This window comes from Anabrus simplex, chromosome 2 (genome assembly GCF_040414725.1).
Source record: "Anabrus simplex isolate iqAnaSimp1 chromosome 2, ASM4041472v1, whole genome shotgun sequence".
Lineage (NCBI taxonomy): Eukaryota > Metazoa > Arthropoda > Insecta > Orthoptera > Tettigoniidae > Anabrus > Anabrus simplex.
In genome coordinates, this window is record NC_090266.1 from 954947997 (window position 1) to 954966357 (window position 18361).

Below are 18361 nucleotides of genomic sequence, written 5' to 3' on the forward strand. Positions count from 1 at the left end.
ACTTCTGTTCAGACGAATTTAGAATAATTTACAGTGGAAGTGAAAAGTCGGGAATGAATGGAGTGGCTATTATCTTGCGAAGAAAATGGTCCAGTCACGTGATCAACACATATCATGTAAGTGACAGATTGATGATGATCAAAGTGAAAGCCACTCCAGTTGATCTAGTGATCATTCAGGTATACTGCTCAACTTCTAACAGTTCCGATGAAGAGTTGGAGATAGTCTACGAGCATGGAAAGCTTGTTGGAACTCGTAGGAAATAAAGATAATGTGGTCATAATGGGAGATTTCAATGCTTCTGTTGGTTCACGTAGCAACTTGAAATATGCTGGTAAATTAGGACTAGGGAACATGAACAAAAGAGGTCAGAGACTTTTAGAATTTTGTGAACAGCATGATATGGTTATAACAAACGCATTCTTTGAAGTACCTGTCCGAAGAAGATACACATGGAAAGCACCTGGAGATAATGCACGATATCAGATTGATTATATATTAGTCAGACAGCGATATCGAAACCAGATTAAATCCAGCCACAGCTATCCAGGACCTGATGTGGACAGCGGCCACAATCTTGTATTAGCCAAGTGTGACATTAAGCTAAAGAAGAATATTGAAATTGACCCAGCACAAATGGAACACACAAAGTTTAAAGAGCACTGGCATACAAAAGGCATACAAAATGAAAACTAATCAGTTAGTAGAGACTTTTCATGACGGTGCAAAATGGGAGGAAATAAGGAATGGTATAACTGAAGCTGCTGAGGAAGTGCTGGGAAGAAGACAGTTACAGCCGAGGAAGCCATGGATGACTGATGAAATCATAAACCTTATTCGCGAAAGGAATAAGGAGAAGAGAGGAGGGAATAAAGAACGGTACAAAGAAATTAGTAATCAGATCACAACAAAGTGTCGCAAAGCAAAGGAGAACTGGATGCAGGAGACAAGCGAGATTATGATCAGAGGACAGGTGGAAAAGGCATATTTTAGTATCAGAACCCTACATCACAAACCAAAAACCAGAAGCTCCATAGTCAGAGATAAAATGGGAAATCTCCTGTTCAACACGAAGAAATCTGTGAACGTTGGAAAGAATACATTGAAGACCTGTACCAAGGAAACGATGTAAATAATACAACCAGCTACATTGAAAAAGAACACGAAATAGACGAATGCAGAAAGGGTCCCTCAGTCACATCTTCAGAGTTTAATGCAGCACTACACAGTCTCCAGGAAAAGAAAGCACCCGGTCCAGATAACATTCCAGCAGAACTTCTGAAACACTTGGGTGACGATACGAAACGTTACCTTTTTCAGCTGATGTCTCATTGCTATGAGAATGGCGTAGTTCCACCTGACTTTAGTAAAACCAGAACTGTTGCAATACCAAAAACGAGGAATGCCACGGACTGTTCAGATTATCGAACTGTCACTCTCCTGTCTCATGCTTCAAAAATACTGCTCAACATCATCAAGAATAGAATTAAAGGGAAGTTAGAACACTATATCGATAATGACCAGTTTGGATTTCGATCAGGGAGAGGTACTAGGGAAACAATTCTGGCATTATGTTTCATTCTGGAGAGAAGAATTGAGAAGAATAGGAAAGTATACGTGACCTTTGTCGACTTAGAGAAAGCTTTTGATCGAGTAAACTGGAAACAACTTTTCCTTACCATGAAAAAAGCAGGAATTGATTGGAAGGATAGACGCCTCATACTAAATTTATACAGAATGCAGAACACTGATTTAGAAATCGGTGGGACAAAGAAAAATGCCAAAATAAGAAGAGGAGTTAGGCAAGGATGTCCACTGTCTCCTTATCTCTTCAATATGTTCATCGAAGAAGCCATCGCAGTCATGAAGGAGAAAACAACGGGGATCAAAATTAATGGCAAACAAGTACACTCTATAAGATTTGCTGATGATATTGCCATACTAGCAGAAACAGGTAAAAGTATGCAGAGAATGATCAACATATTAGCAGAAACTTTAGGCAAATGGAACCTCAAAATTAATACAAGGAAAACAAAAACCATGACAATATGTAAAGACAAGAAAACACCTGTAACACACTTAAAAATTGGCCCTGATAAAATAGAACAAGTGAAACAGTTTTGCTACCTAGGAACCCTGATCACGAGTGATAATCGGAGCATATCAGAAGTCACGAAGAGGATAGCCATGGCAAAGAGAGCATTCCAAGATAAAAAGCATCTGATGGCCAACAAACATATAGATATTCAAACTCGGAAGGCCTTTGCAAAAACCTTTGTATGGAGCGTGCTTCTGTATGGTTGCGAAAGCTGGACATTAGGAATGCAAGAAAAGAAAAAAACTAGAGGCAGTTGAAATGTGGATCTGGAGAAGAATGCAGAGGATAAGTTGGACGGAAATGAAGAGCAATACCGAAGTCCTCAGAGAGATAAGAGAAGAACGGAGTCTGATAACCGAAATTGAAAAACGGAAAATAAAATTTGTTGGTCACATTCTGTGGCATGAGGAGTTCCTTTGTAATATCATTGAAGGAAAAATTGCTGGAAAAAGAGGAAGAGCACGTCTTACTTCAAGAACCTGCTTCTGAAGATGAAGTGCTAAGACCTACGCTGAGTTGAAAAGACTGGCTCAAGATAGACAACTGTGGCAGCGGCGACAAGGCTTAGCCTTTAGAATATGATGATGATGGTCATTAAATGGTCCAAATACCATGAAACATGATTCCATCCACCCCAACACACACAAAAGAGCAGCTTACTACAGTATGGTATACAGAGCCTTCAACATACCGATGACTACAGAAGATCTAAATAATGAACTACAACTAATCCACGATATAACCAAATACAATGGATACAGTAAAGAAATTGTCAATAAAATCATTCATAAGATTAAATTCCAGCCCAAAACCAAATTAACAAAAATAGACAAACCCAAGAAAGATTACGCCTTATGTACCTTTAACAATACACACTTATACCTCATAACTAAGGTTTTTAAAAAGTTCATCCCGAAAATAGCATTTAAAACCATGCACAACAGGACCAATATTACACATAACGCCAAGACAGTTAACAACAATAAACACAACCAATCAGGAGTTACCGTATTAAATGCAACAATTGCGAAACAAATTATATTGGACGTACAGGCAGAAACTTCATAATCCGCTACAGCAAACATGTAAACGCAAGAAAACATAACCACTTTTCATCAATAGGTCAGCATATCGAAGAATTCAAACACAGGTTTACGGACATCGAGAATGATATGAAAATATTAAACATAAATTCTAAGGGGGCCCCCTGCTTAACATAACTGAAGATTTCTACATTTCCCTAGATCAATATGCTAATCCTAATTACAATATTAATGACATTACGGAGAAAACCAATATCATCTTCAACAAAGTTATTCCCGCCCTGAAAAATGATTACCTCAAAATAGTAAATAAACAGAACACAGCACGCTCCAATAAACCGATGAACGACAAGCCCAGCTCCATCTCTATGCCCACAATAGTCACTTCCCCTACCCCTCCATTCATACCCCTCACTACAGCGAACATAAGTCCAAGGCGAACACGTAGCAGTACGCAGCGAGCTCCCAAACAGAACGTCGCCCAAGCACAACAGCAGCAGCAGTAAGTACAAATTCACTCTCACACACAACTTCAGGCATTCCTTCAAACTTACAACACTTTACTCATATCAGTTTATCTTTCACAGATAACTACAGCACCGGTACACAAATATAGACAAGGAAGAAGTTACCACGAAAAATCTACATTCAACCATATCGAAAAAAAAAAAAAAACAAGACTTCATCATCTGCTTCTAACTTTTGAAAACAAGTTTACAGCGGAGCCACATACTGTCTCTATCCACAATACTGGACCATTTAATGACTTGGGTTTTTATTACAAGCATGCATGAAGATATCTTTTAGTCAAATAGAATATTCTCAAGAACCTACACCACTCTTTACGAGCTTAAAATCAATCAACATAAACATAGGCGCACAAGACCCTAACGAAGTCTGAAGAAGGAATACACAAGACATGAACTTTTAAATTCAACAAGTGTTTTATATACATGTTTTCAATGTTTTCAGAGTGTTTAATATGCACGTACAATTAGTTTTAAGTTTAGGTTAAGTTTTTTACTACCATATTTTAATTTTAATCTCACGGAATCACAAATGAAATGACAATAACATCCAACTCATATCCCCATTAGACATCCGGATGTGCTAATGGATGACGACATCTGCTTAGATAAGTAACACAGGCCAATGCCCAATAGATGTAATATGATTTGTCAGCTGATGATGACCAAATAGTCGAAACCGGTACTGATGTAAGTCTACATCAATTAACAGTATTGACAGGTGGAATTTCTTTCTTATCCATATACGTGTAATCAGTCAATACGGACATGAAACTCTTAAATAATGAAACGCAAACCTATGGCGTACCTCACATAAGTGGACTAACCATAGGGACCCGCACTATCCCGTGGTGTTCCTCACATAGTGGCCACTAAGCATAGACAAGGCAGAACCATGGTGTTGCTCATATAGGGGTACGAATCACAGTGAAAATTTTTCTTCATTCCACTCGATCTCCATTCTCACTAAGGACACTACTTATTTGCACAAGTTTATTTTACTCTGGATTTCTTGATAAGATGTTCCTTAATTTCGCTGAAACTTCTTTCTCGGGCGCCCCAGGAAAATTCTGAAGCTCCCTGCAGAATTCAAGAATGTCCTGCTGAGCTGACAAAAAGGGTACTTATTTCTTTTCAAGTTTTGTGATTGTGGAACTTAAGAAAGTAAAGTTAGATTTAATGTGTACAAAGTCTCCTAGAACTCCCTTCTCACACATAACTTCTAAAGACTCACTAATTCACACATCATCATCTTTGTTTAGCTTTTTGAGGACTGATTTTATAATCTCAAAATTGTGCACATAATAGCATGCCGCATCCAGCCAAGTACCTCACCTGGTGCACACTGGTTGAGGTAGCAGCAAATCAGTGCCACACTGTTTGAATAAAACTCACACGACTGGGTGCTTTAATGAACACTTTCTTCATGGATTCTATTACTTTGTTCACATTTGGAAAAATACTCCTTACTGTTCAGCAACACAATGCATACCATGCATTACTACCACCACCACCTGTGGGGTCACGGGTGCGAACTATGTCGCACATGTGGATTTGGCCGTGTTTTGCAGCCAGATGCCATTCCTGATAACAACCTTATGTCATTATGATCAGTCATCACTATTGCGTGTTTCTTGGTCGGTCGCTCACTCGGTTGGATGGTAGTGAAGAGGGAAGTGTTTGAGCCACCCAGTCCCTGACCCAGAAGAATTAATAAAACAAGATTAACATCCCTTACCAAACCAGGAATCGAAGCCAGGACCCTCAAGAATTAATAAAACAAGATTAACATCCCTTACCAAACCAGGAATCGAAGCCAGGACCCTCTGAACCGAAAGCCTCAATGTTAACCATTCAGCCGAGGAGCACAGTGCATACCATGCACTAAACATGTCAAATGAATTATTTTGCTGTACAGAAATTTCAACACTTGGCATGTTTTAACCATGTAAGGTGCAGCGTTTATAATTAATAGATGCACCTTATCATATCGGATGTCATCAGGCCGGAGAAGCACCACAGCATCATTAAAAGCTTTAGATAGTGTATGACTGTTAGTTCTCTCAAGATGAACCATTGTCAGTAGAAACGACTGTGATGAATCGCATTTTAACATACTGATTATGATGTTGGCTACGTAACGACTAGTAGTGTCAGTCGTCTTGTCCACTGTAATCCGTACTGCATTGTCACCAATTTCACTAATCCTGTATACTGTCTGAGAGTAAAGTTTTGGTAAATAGAATTTGCGCAGTGTTGACTCGTCAGGGAGAGGAAGTCTGACATACTTCTCTAATATTTCAAGTAGTACCACAGTCTAATATATACAGTCGCGAAGCTCTAATAAGAGGAAGGCTCATCCACTTGACAGCTGGAGCAACACTAGCACCTATAGCGGGTAGGTGAGACAATTTGCTAGCAGACAACAGGGAACGAATTACCAGTACATTCTAAAATGCTCATAACTTCTGAACCATTCATGCAAATGTCCTGACAAGGTTATTGTAATCCTTATGAAATAGTGGAGGAGGTCAAACAATTTATTTCGATGAGGAGTTTGGGGATAATATCGAAATATTTATTTAATCTTAAGGAGTTATGATTTTGTACCACGGACTATAACATAAAATCGATTCTAGAGGGCAAACAGTTTGAAATAGGTATATACCAGGGCCTCTCAGGGTGCATGCACTGTGCACGGTGCAAAAGACGACTGCGCTAGGTTGACCAGAGTGCAGCCCCCCACTCCTCGATTTGGAGCAATAGCGCTGTCTCTCTCTTTCTCTACGCATGTCTCGCTCACTCTCCCTGTCTCCCTCTTCCTCACTTGCTCCGTAGCGTTCGAAATCCGAGCCAAGTTGAGATGAGTTGAGCCGAGCTTAGCCGCGTAGCCCAGAGACGAAGCGTTGGTCCGAGTCGAGCCGAGCGGGAGCGATGCACAGTGCACGGAGCTCTTGCGCCTCTATTTGCACGCGTGAGATTTTGGGCGTTTGAGAGGCCCTGGTATATACTTTCACAGACTTTTTTGTAGAGGTTTTTATGCTCTAAAATTCGTACGCTTACACTTGGGGTCTATCATTGATGGTTTAGGCAGCGTAAGCCAAGAAAGCAAGGGACCGACCATGGTAGAGCACTGGCCTTCTTAGCCCAACTTGGCAGGTTCGATGTCGGTCGGACGGTCACTTGCTTTCTTGGCTTACGCTGCCTGAACCGTCAACGATAGACCCCAAGTGTAAGCGTACGAATTGTAGAGCATAGAAACCTCTACAAAAAAGTCTGCGATGGTATATACCTATTTCGAACTGGTTGCCCTCTAGAAGCGATTTTATGTTATAGTCTGCGGTAAAGAAATACAACTCCTTAAGACTAAATAAATATTTCAATATTATCCTCGAACTCCTCATCGAAATAAATTGTTCGACCTCCTCCACTATTTCATAAGGATTACAATAACCTTGTCAGGGCATTATTTGCATGAATGGTTCAGAAGTTATGATCATTTTAGACTGTAGTGGTAATTCGTTCCCTTTTGTCTGCTAGCAACTTGCCTCTACCTCACCGCTTGGAGCGCTGTAGTCGCCTCGGATGAAAAATTTCATCAGAGCTTTGCGACTGTATATATTAGACTGTGGTAGCACTTTATGCTGTAGTTTAAGTCATATTCAGCCACACGAAAGTATCTTGTGAAAACTGGTAGTTGACTGGACCATGTCTCACATCTTGCAGTTTGGGAAGCAAACTTTTTGTCTGCTTCTTTCGTGATGTACATTTCACATGTTTTTCTATTGCAATATGTTTTGTAACATGCGAACACATATCTGTAGTTATGGGTTTCTCACAGCAGTTCCGTCAGTTTTAAAGTGTTTCCAAATTCCCACACAATACGATTCAAAGTAACACCCTTTACCCTTTGGGGCACATCTTATTCGTTGAAACGAGAACACCGCACTGTCATTCTACGTTTGTAAGTTTGGGAGGCCATTGTAATTTCTGCTAAATTTCATAGTGAAGGGGCAAAGGAGACTTAATGAGACTGATGGATCCAGACCCTTGCTGTCCTAGTGACCAGGGAATTCCTGTCTTGAAATAGAATACAGAGACAAGGGTGCACTGACAAACTGGAGACTCTAATTACTAGAATTGCCAAGGCGCCTGGTTTACAGTAGACTTGGTATAATAGTTTTCTGGAAACATTCAACAAAATGTGAATCTTAAAAATCAAATGTGCATTTGAATCGAAAGAGTTGACTGACCTAGGTGATAAGGCGTGCTTGATTCACGCGAAGGATGCAAGTTCAATGCCATCAGAAACTCGAAAAATTTAGAAATGAGACTTCTACTTTTGGAAAGGCCTTACACACTGAAGTTCACTTGGCCTACACCAGAAATTAGTGCTGCATTAATTCCCTTGGACAGAGGTGGTTGGGCATAAAGCTAACCACTCTATCCCACTTGGTGTTGAGGTTACGGTTAGTGAAAGCCTGCACTTTCCACTTCTCCAGGGGTCCTCATCTTATTTAAGAACCTAAGAGTAAATGTCTTGTACAGGGATGTTTGCTTCTTGCTTCTGTTATAATTAAAATGAAATGGAATATAGAATCAAGATAATTATAATAGTTGAAAATATGACTTCCCCTTACTCTTCAGACAGTTGTGTTGGACAAATCCACTAGGATGGTTGTTACACAAAAGAATCAAACTCAACTTTTTGATGTTGAAATATGGAATGGTACAGTAAATTATTATTTTACCCCTGAAATTGTGACCTTATAGTACAGGATGTCTGGGAAACATGGGAATGAATTTTACAAACCAGCAGGTTCAGGTCTTCAAGTTCGTTTTCATTAAATAAACAATTATTTTGATGAAATTATATTTTCCTAGTTATGGTGTTTATGGTACTTTCCAACTTTTACTTTAGTTTATAGAGACCAGTTATTGATTTATTCAAAAACTTACATTTTAATTGACCCCTACATTTGGCATATTTACAAAACTGACTAGGAGATGTGGAACAAAGATATCATATAATCATATGACCCATTTTTCAGTTTTTTCTAATAGCATGCCATTTTTACAATGCTTCAGTATACACAGTTGCCAGTCGTTGGTTTTTACCACTGCCCCATTTAGACATGGCTAAATTTAAGAATAAACGATAGTTTGTCCTGTACAGATCAACAACCACAGGCATAGTAAAGAAAGAAATAAGGTAGTACATCAGTCATTAGACTCTTAGGTGTGAGAAGGCATTCTAAACCCGAAAATTAACTAATATATTGTTGTTACTTTCATCATCAGACACACATTGGTACATGTCTAGTTTTTCATTTATTTTCTCCTGTGCTTGCCTTCCCTTGCTCTCAATTTTATTTTCTTACATACCGCTGTACTTTCTCATTCTCTTGCGTGTGTAGTTCGGAACAACTGGGTGGCACCCGTCGAGGGCGTCTGCCCACTGAGCCAGGACCAAATTGCAGCAGCAGTGATTTTGGACACACTTCACCTCAGTTGTCACCCCCATTTTCATCTTCTGGTATTGATAGCACGGATGACCTCACTAATAGCAAAGGTTGGTAAAATTGCTCTTATTATCAGTAGATTCACATGCGTGTGTGTGTGTGTGTGCGTGCGTGCGTGCGTGCGTGCGTGCGTGTGTGTGTTTTTTTTCTACAAACTTTTTGGTATAGCTTCTTAAAATAAATTTGCTAATTTAAGACCTATGACCAATAGTATAACGTGGTTTGAATGTTTAGAGAATGAGTGTGTGTATTGCATGTTTTGTTTCCGATTTCATTTTTATGTTGCTCCTGTTATAACTTACCAAATCTGTGGGTTTCCAAAAGTTACCTGTTTCATCATATTAAAACTGTATTTTTTATGACATGTTTCTGATCGTGGAATAAAACTTTTCCATTCTCCATCTCCTCGTGAAGTAGGATCGAGCAATACTATACCTACGTTTAACTGCATCCTCTGCAATAAGACCACCAATGACAGTGTTTCAGGATCCAACCAGAGAGTACATAACTAAAATGCTATTGTTACCTGATTTTGCATAGTAGTCATACACTCATACCCATAAATTAAAGAATCTTTGAGATCTACGAGAAAACATTGGAGGTCATGGCGATAATGTGCGGACTAAACTGTGTCTGGACAACACGGAAATGCATCGCATACATGGTATGCTCAGTAGAGGAATTGCCTAGTGTGCCTGATACAAAGTGGGCAGAGATTTTCAACAGCAGTTGTGACTGCGCATTATGTGTGTTTTTTGAGTCTTAGGGAAGCAGGGTGGCACAAAGAACACATTTTAATGACTTAACGCAAGGCAGGGTTATCAGCAGATGGGGCGGCCACAGTCATTGTAAGGTGGGCTGGGAGTTAAATGCAGACTAGCATCATTTCACAGCTGTGGAGAAGATTCCAGGAGGGAGGAAATATTCAATGGCAATTTGGGCAAGGTCAACCACGAGCTACAACCTAGCGTCAGGGTAGTTATCTTGCCTTAAATGCCCGAAGACATCCAGCCAGATCCCCTGTGGGTGGGGGACGCAGATGAAGAATACACCCACGGTATCCCCTGCCTGTCGTAAGAGGCGACTGAAAGGGGCGACCAAGGGATGATTGACTCAGACCCATGAAACTACTTGTAATTAGTATCATCACGCAGGGAACACCATGGGTCGCTTCTACTTGCGAGTAGTACACCTCTGTTAGGTACTCAATAGTTTTGTGATTCGTAGCAGTCCTGCGGGGTTCACTGTGGGTTTCCAGTACCCGTGAATCATACCCTTGTGAGCAACACCACGGGTCTGGGCGTTGCCTCTGGTTAGTAACACAATATGAGCGACACCGTGGGTCTTCGTTGCCTATGTTTAGTACTCACTATGTGAGGAACATCACGGGAATACCGGCGCCCGTGATTAGTACACCTAGGTGGGGAACACTATGAGTTTGCTTAGTGTGAGAAACACCAGAGGTCAGCGTTACCTGTACGATGTACAATACTTGTGAGTAGTACCATGATGTTTGGAACACCGTGAGTTTACGCTACCTTTGATTAGTACCGCAATTTGAGAAATAGTATGGTTCTGCTTTACTAGCGATAAGTGCTATTATGACGGACCGTTGACATGGATATTGAACCCCTTTAGACAAGCATCACCGATTCAGGATTGTGCTTTGGAAGCAGTCCCTTGGTCAGTAATATTGTTTCTGGAATTGTGAGGCAGAGGTCAGATCCACTGATTGTTTTAAATTCATATTCATCAATTCATTCCTCATCATCACGTTTTGAATTCTGGTCAGTGGATGAATTTTGTACTTTTAAATGGCATTTCGTTTCATTTCACACCATAAGGGCCGATGACCTCGATGTTAGGCCCCTTTAAACAACAAGCATCATCTTCGTCACATTCAGCCAGTACAGCATATGCACTGGCTAGAGACCTCATAGCAGCCTTTGGATTTCACATTTCCTGTCAGGCTGTGTATTGTCAGCTTTGAGGCATTGCTCTATATGCTCGGTGACCCACCAGATGTGTTCCCTTCACACAAAAACACTGCGTGGCTTGTTGAATATGGTATCTTGCCCACCATGTTTGGACCCACGAACAGTGGTGTAGTGTCCTGTTCGCGGACGAGTCATGGTTTAACCTGGGGAGTGATTATCGTCGTCTTTTCAACTGGCGCACCCCTGGGACACACTACAATCCTGCTAACATTGTGGAAAGGAACCGATATGGTGGCATCAGTATTCTCGACTTAGGAAGTATCGTGTTAGGAGCACATGTGCCACTGCATGTGTTTCCTAGGGGTGCTGTGACTGTGCATTCCATAGGGATAACATCCTGTAATTATATGCGCGACTATTCATGGTGCATATGGGCCTGCCTTCCATCTGATTGATGAGAATGCCAATCCAAATAGGGCTGTCCTGGTGGACGAGTATCTGCAACATGAGGACATCACTCGTCTAGGGTGGCTAGCTCACTCCCCAGACTTAAATCCAACTGAATATGCATGGGAAACTCTAGACCGAAGAATTGCAGCCATAACACCACCACCATGGACCATTATCGACATCCAAATGTTGCTTGTCCAGCAATGTGATACGTTACCGCAAGCCACAGTATGGGGAGCCGTTGTCCATCCTGTATTGCCATGCAAGGTCATTGCACCATGTATTGAAATTCTGTATTTCACTGGTGGAGACACACCACACATGGTTGGTGCCACCTACTGTCCATATCCTGCTTTCCTGTATATCTTGTATGACTATCACTGTGTCATGAGTCACATGGTTGCCAGGGCACATTATAACTGTGCCCCATGTTTTTCCATGGTTCTTTAAGCTCCCTTAACTTATGGACATGAGTGTATTGTGATTGTCTATTAGTACTATGGTCTTCTTTCTGCTGTTGATGTTTTTCCTGATTTTGGGTAGACTAACTGCTTTGGGAACATAGAACGAATGGATTCAATGTCAAGTTGTATTGCAGTAAATGCTGTAATTCTCGTCGAGTTTAACTATGATCTTTTAACAGTATTCTAAATACGTACTACTGCAAACTTACCATACCTCAAATGATGATATTACATTTTTAAGAAAGTTATGGGAGTGATGACACTGACTATGGTTCTCTCATACATTATCTCCATATTCAAACTTCCTGACCGGTCTAAAACTCTAAACTCAGTCTAGAAAATATTCAAGTTTTGGGTTTCAATATCTCTGTTGCCTCTTATCTTGTGAGTTAAGAGGCAGTTGATTGAATATTGGAGGTATATTCATAATTAGCATTCGAGCATTAATCACATTTATCAGCATGGTACTCTATATAGCAGTTACCAGCTTCTTTCCAAGTTCATATTGTTAACCGGATGATCGCGCTCAGTATGCCCTTTGAATTTAAAATGTATACATTGCAAGATGTCTCCTAAACACACAAACCAAGCAAAAGTTGATATACTCTCCTTTAGGTCATAGAGGTATATTTGCTTTAAAACATCAAATTTCACCATCTGTTGCACGAGACCTTAAGCTTTAAGCAGACTCTTGGATGTTATTCAGCAGGTGTAGGCCATGAGCTAACACCTGGTTTCATCCTCTCCCTACAGCAGGGATGGCGAACCTATGCCACGCGTGTCACTAGGTGACACGCGAACACGATTTCGGTGGCACGTCACATGAACATAATAATTTTTTTATATACGTCTTGTACTACAGACAATTCATATCTTATAGTGTTTCACGTGTAAGAAATAAATATCGAAAATCTAAATACTAGTTCCATTCGGAGATGCAATATGGCAACAATGCTACACTGATAGGCCCGAAAGTCAAGTGAGATAACAGTGTCGTTTTCTGGTGGTTTTTATACGGACATCACAAACATATTTCGGTGCCGAAAAGAACAGAAACTTAACAAAGGTGGTGACCGTACTTTTCAAGAACTCTGGACAAGGGAATTCGGACTGATAGAAAGATGTGTTGCCTGTGTTCGAAAACAATTGTATCCCCACATTTGATGTAAAGCTCAATTTCGAGACTAATCATTGAAATGTTTGTTCCGTTTCAAATGAAGGAAGAAGGGAGTTCGTTTCACAAAATATCGAACATTACACAAAACTAACTAGTTCTTTTGTATCATCTTTCCGGCCCAGGAACAATATCAGTGCGGCTGTCTCGCTGCATAGTACAGCATACATGGGAAACCGATTTCTCAAGGTGAGTTGTTGAAAGGAACTTTCTTCTTGACATCCAACACATTTTTGAAAACTTCCCTAACAAACAACTAATAATTAACAAAATTGAAGGAATGTCAGCCTGCCGAACTGCTGCCGAGGATAGAATAATTTAAAAAAACGAGTGGAGAAGTTTCCGAGCAATTTAAAGCTAATTTGGATAATTCCCACATGTATGTTTTGATGAAAGCATGAATGTGACCTTAGAAGCAAGGATAGCTGTGATAAAGAAGAAATTAGTTTAATTATTGAGCATACAAACTACGACAACATGGAAAGATAATGACGCTAATGAAGGAAGTGAAGTCCATTCGCAATATTACTACTTTCGATTTTTATACCTAACTAGCTAATGTACCCGTGCTTCGCTACGGGATTCTCAGAAAGACTGACTTGGTGGTTTTCCCTAACTGAATTCAACATAGGTCATTACAAAAACGTCAGTAGGAATGTAGCGATTGAAAGCAATGTTATCATATAAAATACTCGATCAAATGAAAAACCGCACACTTTCTCACTTTCAACGAACAGTACTACGGTGCCGATCTAAGAGTCCAAAGTTCCAGAGCTGGAATAACCAGGTTGCAGACTGCCGTGAATACTCCTCTGTCATTATTCCGTTAAATATGCACACTACTCATTCCAATCAGTGGCTCAGAATAGGGATTGTATAGCTCGAATACTATGATGAACCAGTGCGTTACGTACCAGATATATCAGGAAATGTATGAACCAGAGGAATGGCATGCTAAAGAAGAAAGTTATCTTACACCCCAGCTGCTTCCCACCGATATACAGGCAGGCTGTTACAGTCGGTACGACCAGGCGAGTTGGCCGTGTGGTAAGAGGCGCGCAGCTGTGAGCTTGCATCCGGGAGATAGTGGATTCGATCCCCACTGCCAGCAACCCTGAAGATGGTATTCGGGAGATAGTGGGTTCGAGCCCCACTGTCGGCAGCCCTGACGATTTTCCGTGGTTTCCCATTTTCACACCAGGCAAATGCCGGGACTGTACCTTAATTAAAGCCACGGCCGCTTCCTAGACCTTTCCTATCCCATCGTCGCCATAAGACATATCTGTGTCGGTGCGACGTTAAGCAAAAAAAGTGGTATTCCGTGGATTCCCATTTTCACACCAGTCACACCAGGCTGCACCTTAAAGCCAAGGCCGCTTCCTTCACACCACTATTCATTTCCTATCCCATCGTCGCCATAAGACCTACCTGTGTCGGTGTGACGTCAAACAAATTAAAAAAACCTCGGTACGCTGCAGTAATCCTATCTATCGGGGATGAGAGGAAACAGAAGACAAAAAGCACATCACAACAAACAATGGTCAATGTAATGTTATTGTTGATAAAGTTTGAGCTTTCTATATTGCAGGCCTTCACATTAGTTTTCTTTCGACTCTATGATATTAGGTGTCTTACAAAATTATTTATATCGTAGACTGTAGTTCCTTATTCTCAGACTTTACATACCGATTTTCACTCAATTCTGTTTACCCATTTTCTCGTGACTCGGCGCTGATATGGACTTAGTAACAAAAATCCAAATTCATGAATATCTCCGATTATATGCGGTACGGTAACAATGTATAAGACATAAGTGATCGGAAATGTAATAACTTCTTACATAACTACTACTACTACTACTACACGACCACGAATAACATAAATAACTTATTTGAGAATTACATTTCAGACCTTCCCCTAAACTACCATTTCACTCAGCGTGAATAAAATAATTTGTAGCCTAGATTGCAGTGGTTCATCACTCGACATTACATACCGATTTTCATTAAATTCTCTTCAGCCGTTTTATCGTGATGCTTGTACATACAGACAGACAGACAGACAGACAGACAGACAGACAGACAGACAGACAGAAATTACGGAAAAGTAAAAAATGCATTTCGTTGTTACTGTGGACATGACCGATACAGAAATACCATTCTATTCAATTTCTGAATAATGTACAGACAAAACTCTATATATATATATATATATATATAAATAAATATTTATCGATACGACCACAAATAGCATAAATAACTTATTTGAGAATTATATTTCAGGACTTCCCCTAAACCACCATTTTTCTCAGCGTGTATAGCCTATATTGTAGTGACTTATTTCCCATCTTTGTCTAGCGATTTTCATTAAGACACGACCACTAATAACATAAATATTTGAGAATTAAATTTCAGGCCTTCCCCTAAACTACCATTTCTCTCAGCATGATTAAAATAATTTACAGCCTAAATTGTAGCGGTTCATCACCCGACTTTACATTCCGATTTTCATTAAATTCTCTTCAGCCGTTTTCTCGTAATGCGTGTACATACATACATACATACATACAGACAGACAGACAGACAGACAGACAGACAGAAATTACGGAAAAGTAAAAAATGCATTTTCTTGTTACTGTGGACATGACCGATACATAAATACCATTCTTTTCAAATTCTGAGCAATGTACAGACAAAAATCTTATTTTATATATACAGATAATTTGTCTTTACAAGTTGCTTGACGTCGCACTGACACAGATAGGTCTTACGGCGACGATAGCATAGGAGAGGCATACGAGTGGGAAGGAAATCGTTATGGCCTTAATTGAAGTACAGCCCTACGGGACATGCAATCAAATGTATTTATAAGATATATGTGTAATAAATAAGTGAATAGTAAATAAATAACATATTATGAAACATAATGGGGAATTCAGAAAGGAAGTCGCGGGGTGGGGGGTTGTAAGTTGTAGACATTCCTTAATGGAAAACAAGTGGCACAGTCAACTGTTGAGAATAATAAACCAGACTTAAAATGGCACACTTGTTGGAAAAGGTTCGCCATCCCTGCCCTACAGCATCATCAGGTCGCCCACCAGACTGAGCCAGGATCAAACCCGCCAACATGTACTCTGACTGCTCAGTTTTCACATAAGAATGGTACAGGGAATTATAAATCCTTCATTATTATATTCTTCAAGTCTGTCCACGGCAGAAGCTGCTACCTTTGGCATTTTTAAACCCAATTTTGCGATGCCCACTAACAAACACTGTTATCACAACGTTGATTGTACTCACACGCCAATATAAAGTCATAACCACATGCAAAATTCATTTCTGAATTCCTTTCATAACATTTAAATTACGTCGCGTCCCATCTTTGCTTACTGCTAAGTTCGGAACTACCACGACGAAAACGTAGTCTCCAACTGATTCATGCAAATAACACACCAGCTTCGATGATAACGCATAATTTGCGCACTTTTAATTAAATTACGGTACACAGAATTCTTTACTACGAATTACACTTGCTACCAATGTAACAGGAGGCAACGTAGTTCCCAATTTGAAAAACAATCACATAACTTTTTGAAGTAGTCGGCCAAAGAATTCGTGCAACGATATACCTTTCGTTGTGGCATGTGGTGCGTGGTGTATTGTTGTATGCCTCATACTAATGGTCAGAGGCATGCAGCTGTGAGCTTGCAATTGGGAGACAGTGGGTTTGAATCCCACTGTCAGCAGTCTGGTTGTATTTGAAGATGCTCATGTCAGTAGATTTACTGATGTGTAAAAGGGCTCATGGGGGACAAAAATCTCTGGCACCGTGATGTTTTTGAAAATTGCAAATGTTGTTTGTGGGACTAAATCCAGTAATATTATTACTGCATTGTCTTTGATGTAGCTGGGCTGGATGGCTGGGTGCTGGCTCTGAGAGCCCAAGTTTGCAGGTTCAATCCTGGCTCAGTCTGATGGTGTTTGAAGGGGCTCAAACTTACCTGTGTTATGTCTGTAGATTTACTAGCCTGTAGAAGAACTCATTTGAGACAAAATTCTGGCAACCCGGCATAGTCGAAAATCGTAGAATTAGTGGGACATAAACCAATACTTTTCTTAACATATTGTTTTGTCCTCTTAGGATCACAGTTAAACTTGTCAGCCTTTTTGGATTTTCTGTGCTCCTTCATCTTGATGGATAATGCAGTTCTTCGCTCTTTGGACCACTTTGCTCTAGGCCATCTCAATCTTTCCAGAAGATAGTGTATCCCATTTACAATTTCTTTCTTGAACCAGTATCTCGGAGACACTAGCCAGATCCCCCTTCACTGCAGTTGCCAATGGAATGGTACATTTCCAGGTCATATGAATATCAAGAATTCTTTGCATTATACTTCTGTGTGAAGCATTCAAGACAGATGGCCATAAGGCATAAAATTATGCTTCCTCATAGCAAGTGAGACCTTTTCAGATTTATAGTAAAGTTCTCCGTTTGACCTCAGGCAATGTTTGTCCTCAGATTTTGAGGGGCCGATGACCTAGATGTTAGGCACCTTCAAACAACAAGCAGCATCAGAATTTTGATGTGGGCTGAGGATCTTTTGTAGTAATGTATGAATTTCCTCTCTTTCATCTGGATACTCTCTGTATCACATTGGTGAATCAGGGCACTGTATGGGACTTCAGAATATATCACTGTGGTGTAATAGCGGTGTTTGGCCTGCAATGAGATAAATCTGGACAGACAACTCGGTTGGCAGAAGTGAAAAGCTGTTTCCATACTGTACCAGGAAGGCATAGGCCCTGGCACATATGAGTTTTAAAATCTTTATTCATGAGCGAACGGCTAAGTTACGACGTATGAACAGCTGTGCGAGAGAATGTTCTCGTCCCTACTGCACTGCGTGAGGAAGACAGCACGAGTGGAGCAAGGTCGAATGACGTCAGCACTGCTTGTAGCTTACCTCCCTGCAGAAACGTCTCGAAACTATTTTTTTAAGCTTCTCAACGACTGGACCAATAAATATGAGACTAACACGAAATTGTAGCTCACATCTTAAAAGTACAACCCTGCAAATTTGAGACTAATCTGTCCAGTGGTTTCAAAGATATGACGAGTTGAAGTTTGGGAAGTATTACCACCCCTC

General features: G+C 40.3%; 1 protein-coding gene across 1 annotated transcript in view; it reads left to right on the forward strand.

Annotated features, from left to right (window-relative positions):
- The window catches only part of ksr (kinase suppressor of ras), a 509869-nt gene that overhangs the window by 145715 nt on the left and 345793 nt on the right, over window positions 1–18361 (forward strand). Inside the window, exon 6 of the mRNA XM_067141756.2 lies at window positions 9086–9240. Coding sequence (XP_066997857.1) covers window positions 9086–9240 — 155 coding nt within the window. The remainder of the gene's footprint in view (window positions 1–9085; window positions 9241–18361) is intronic.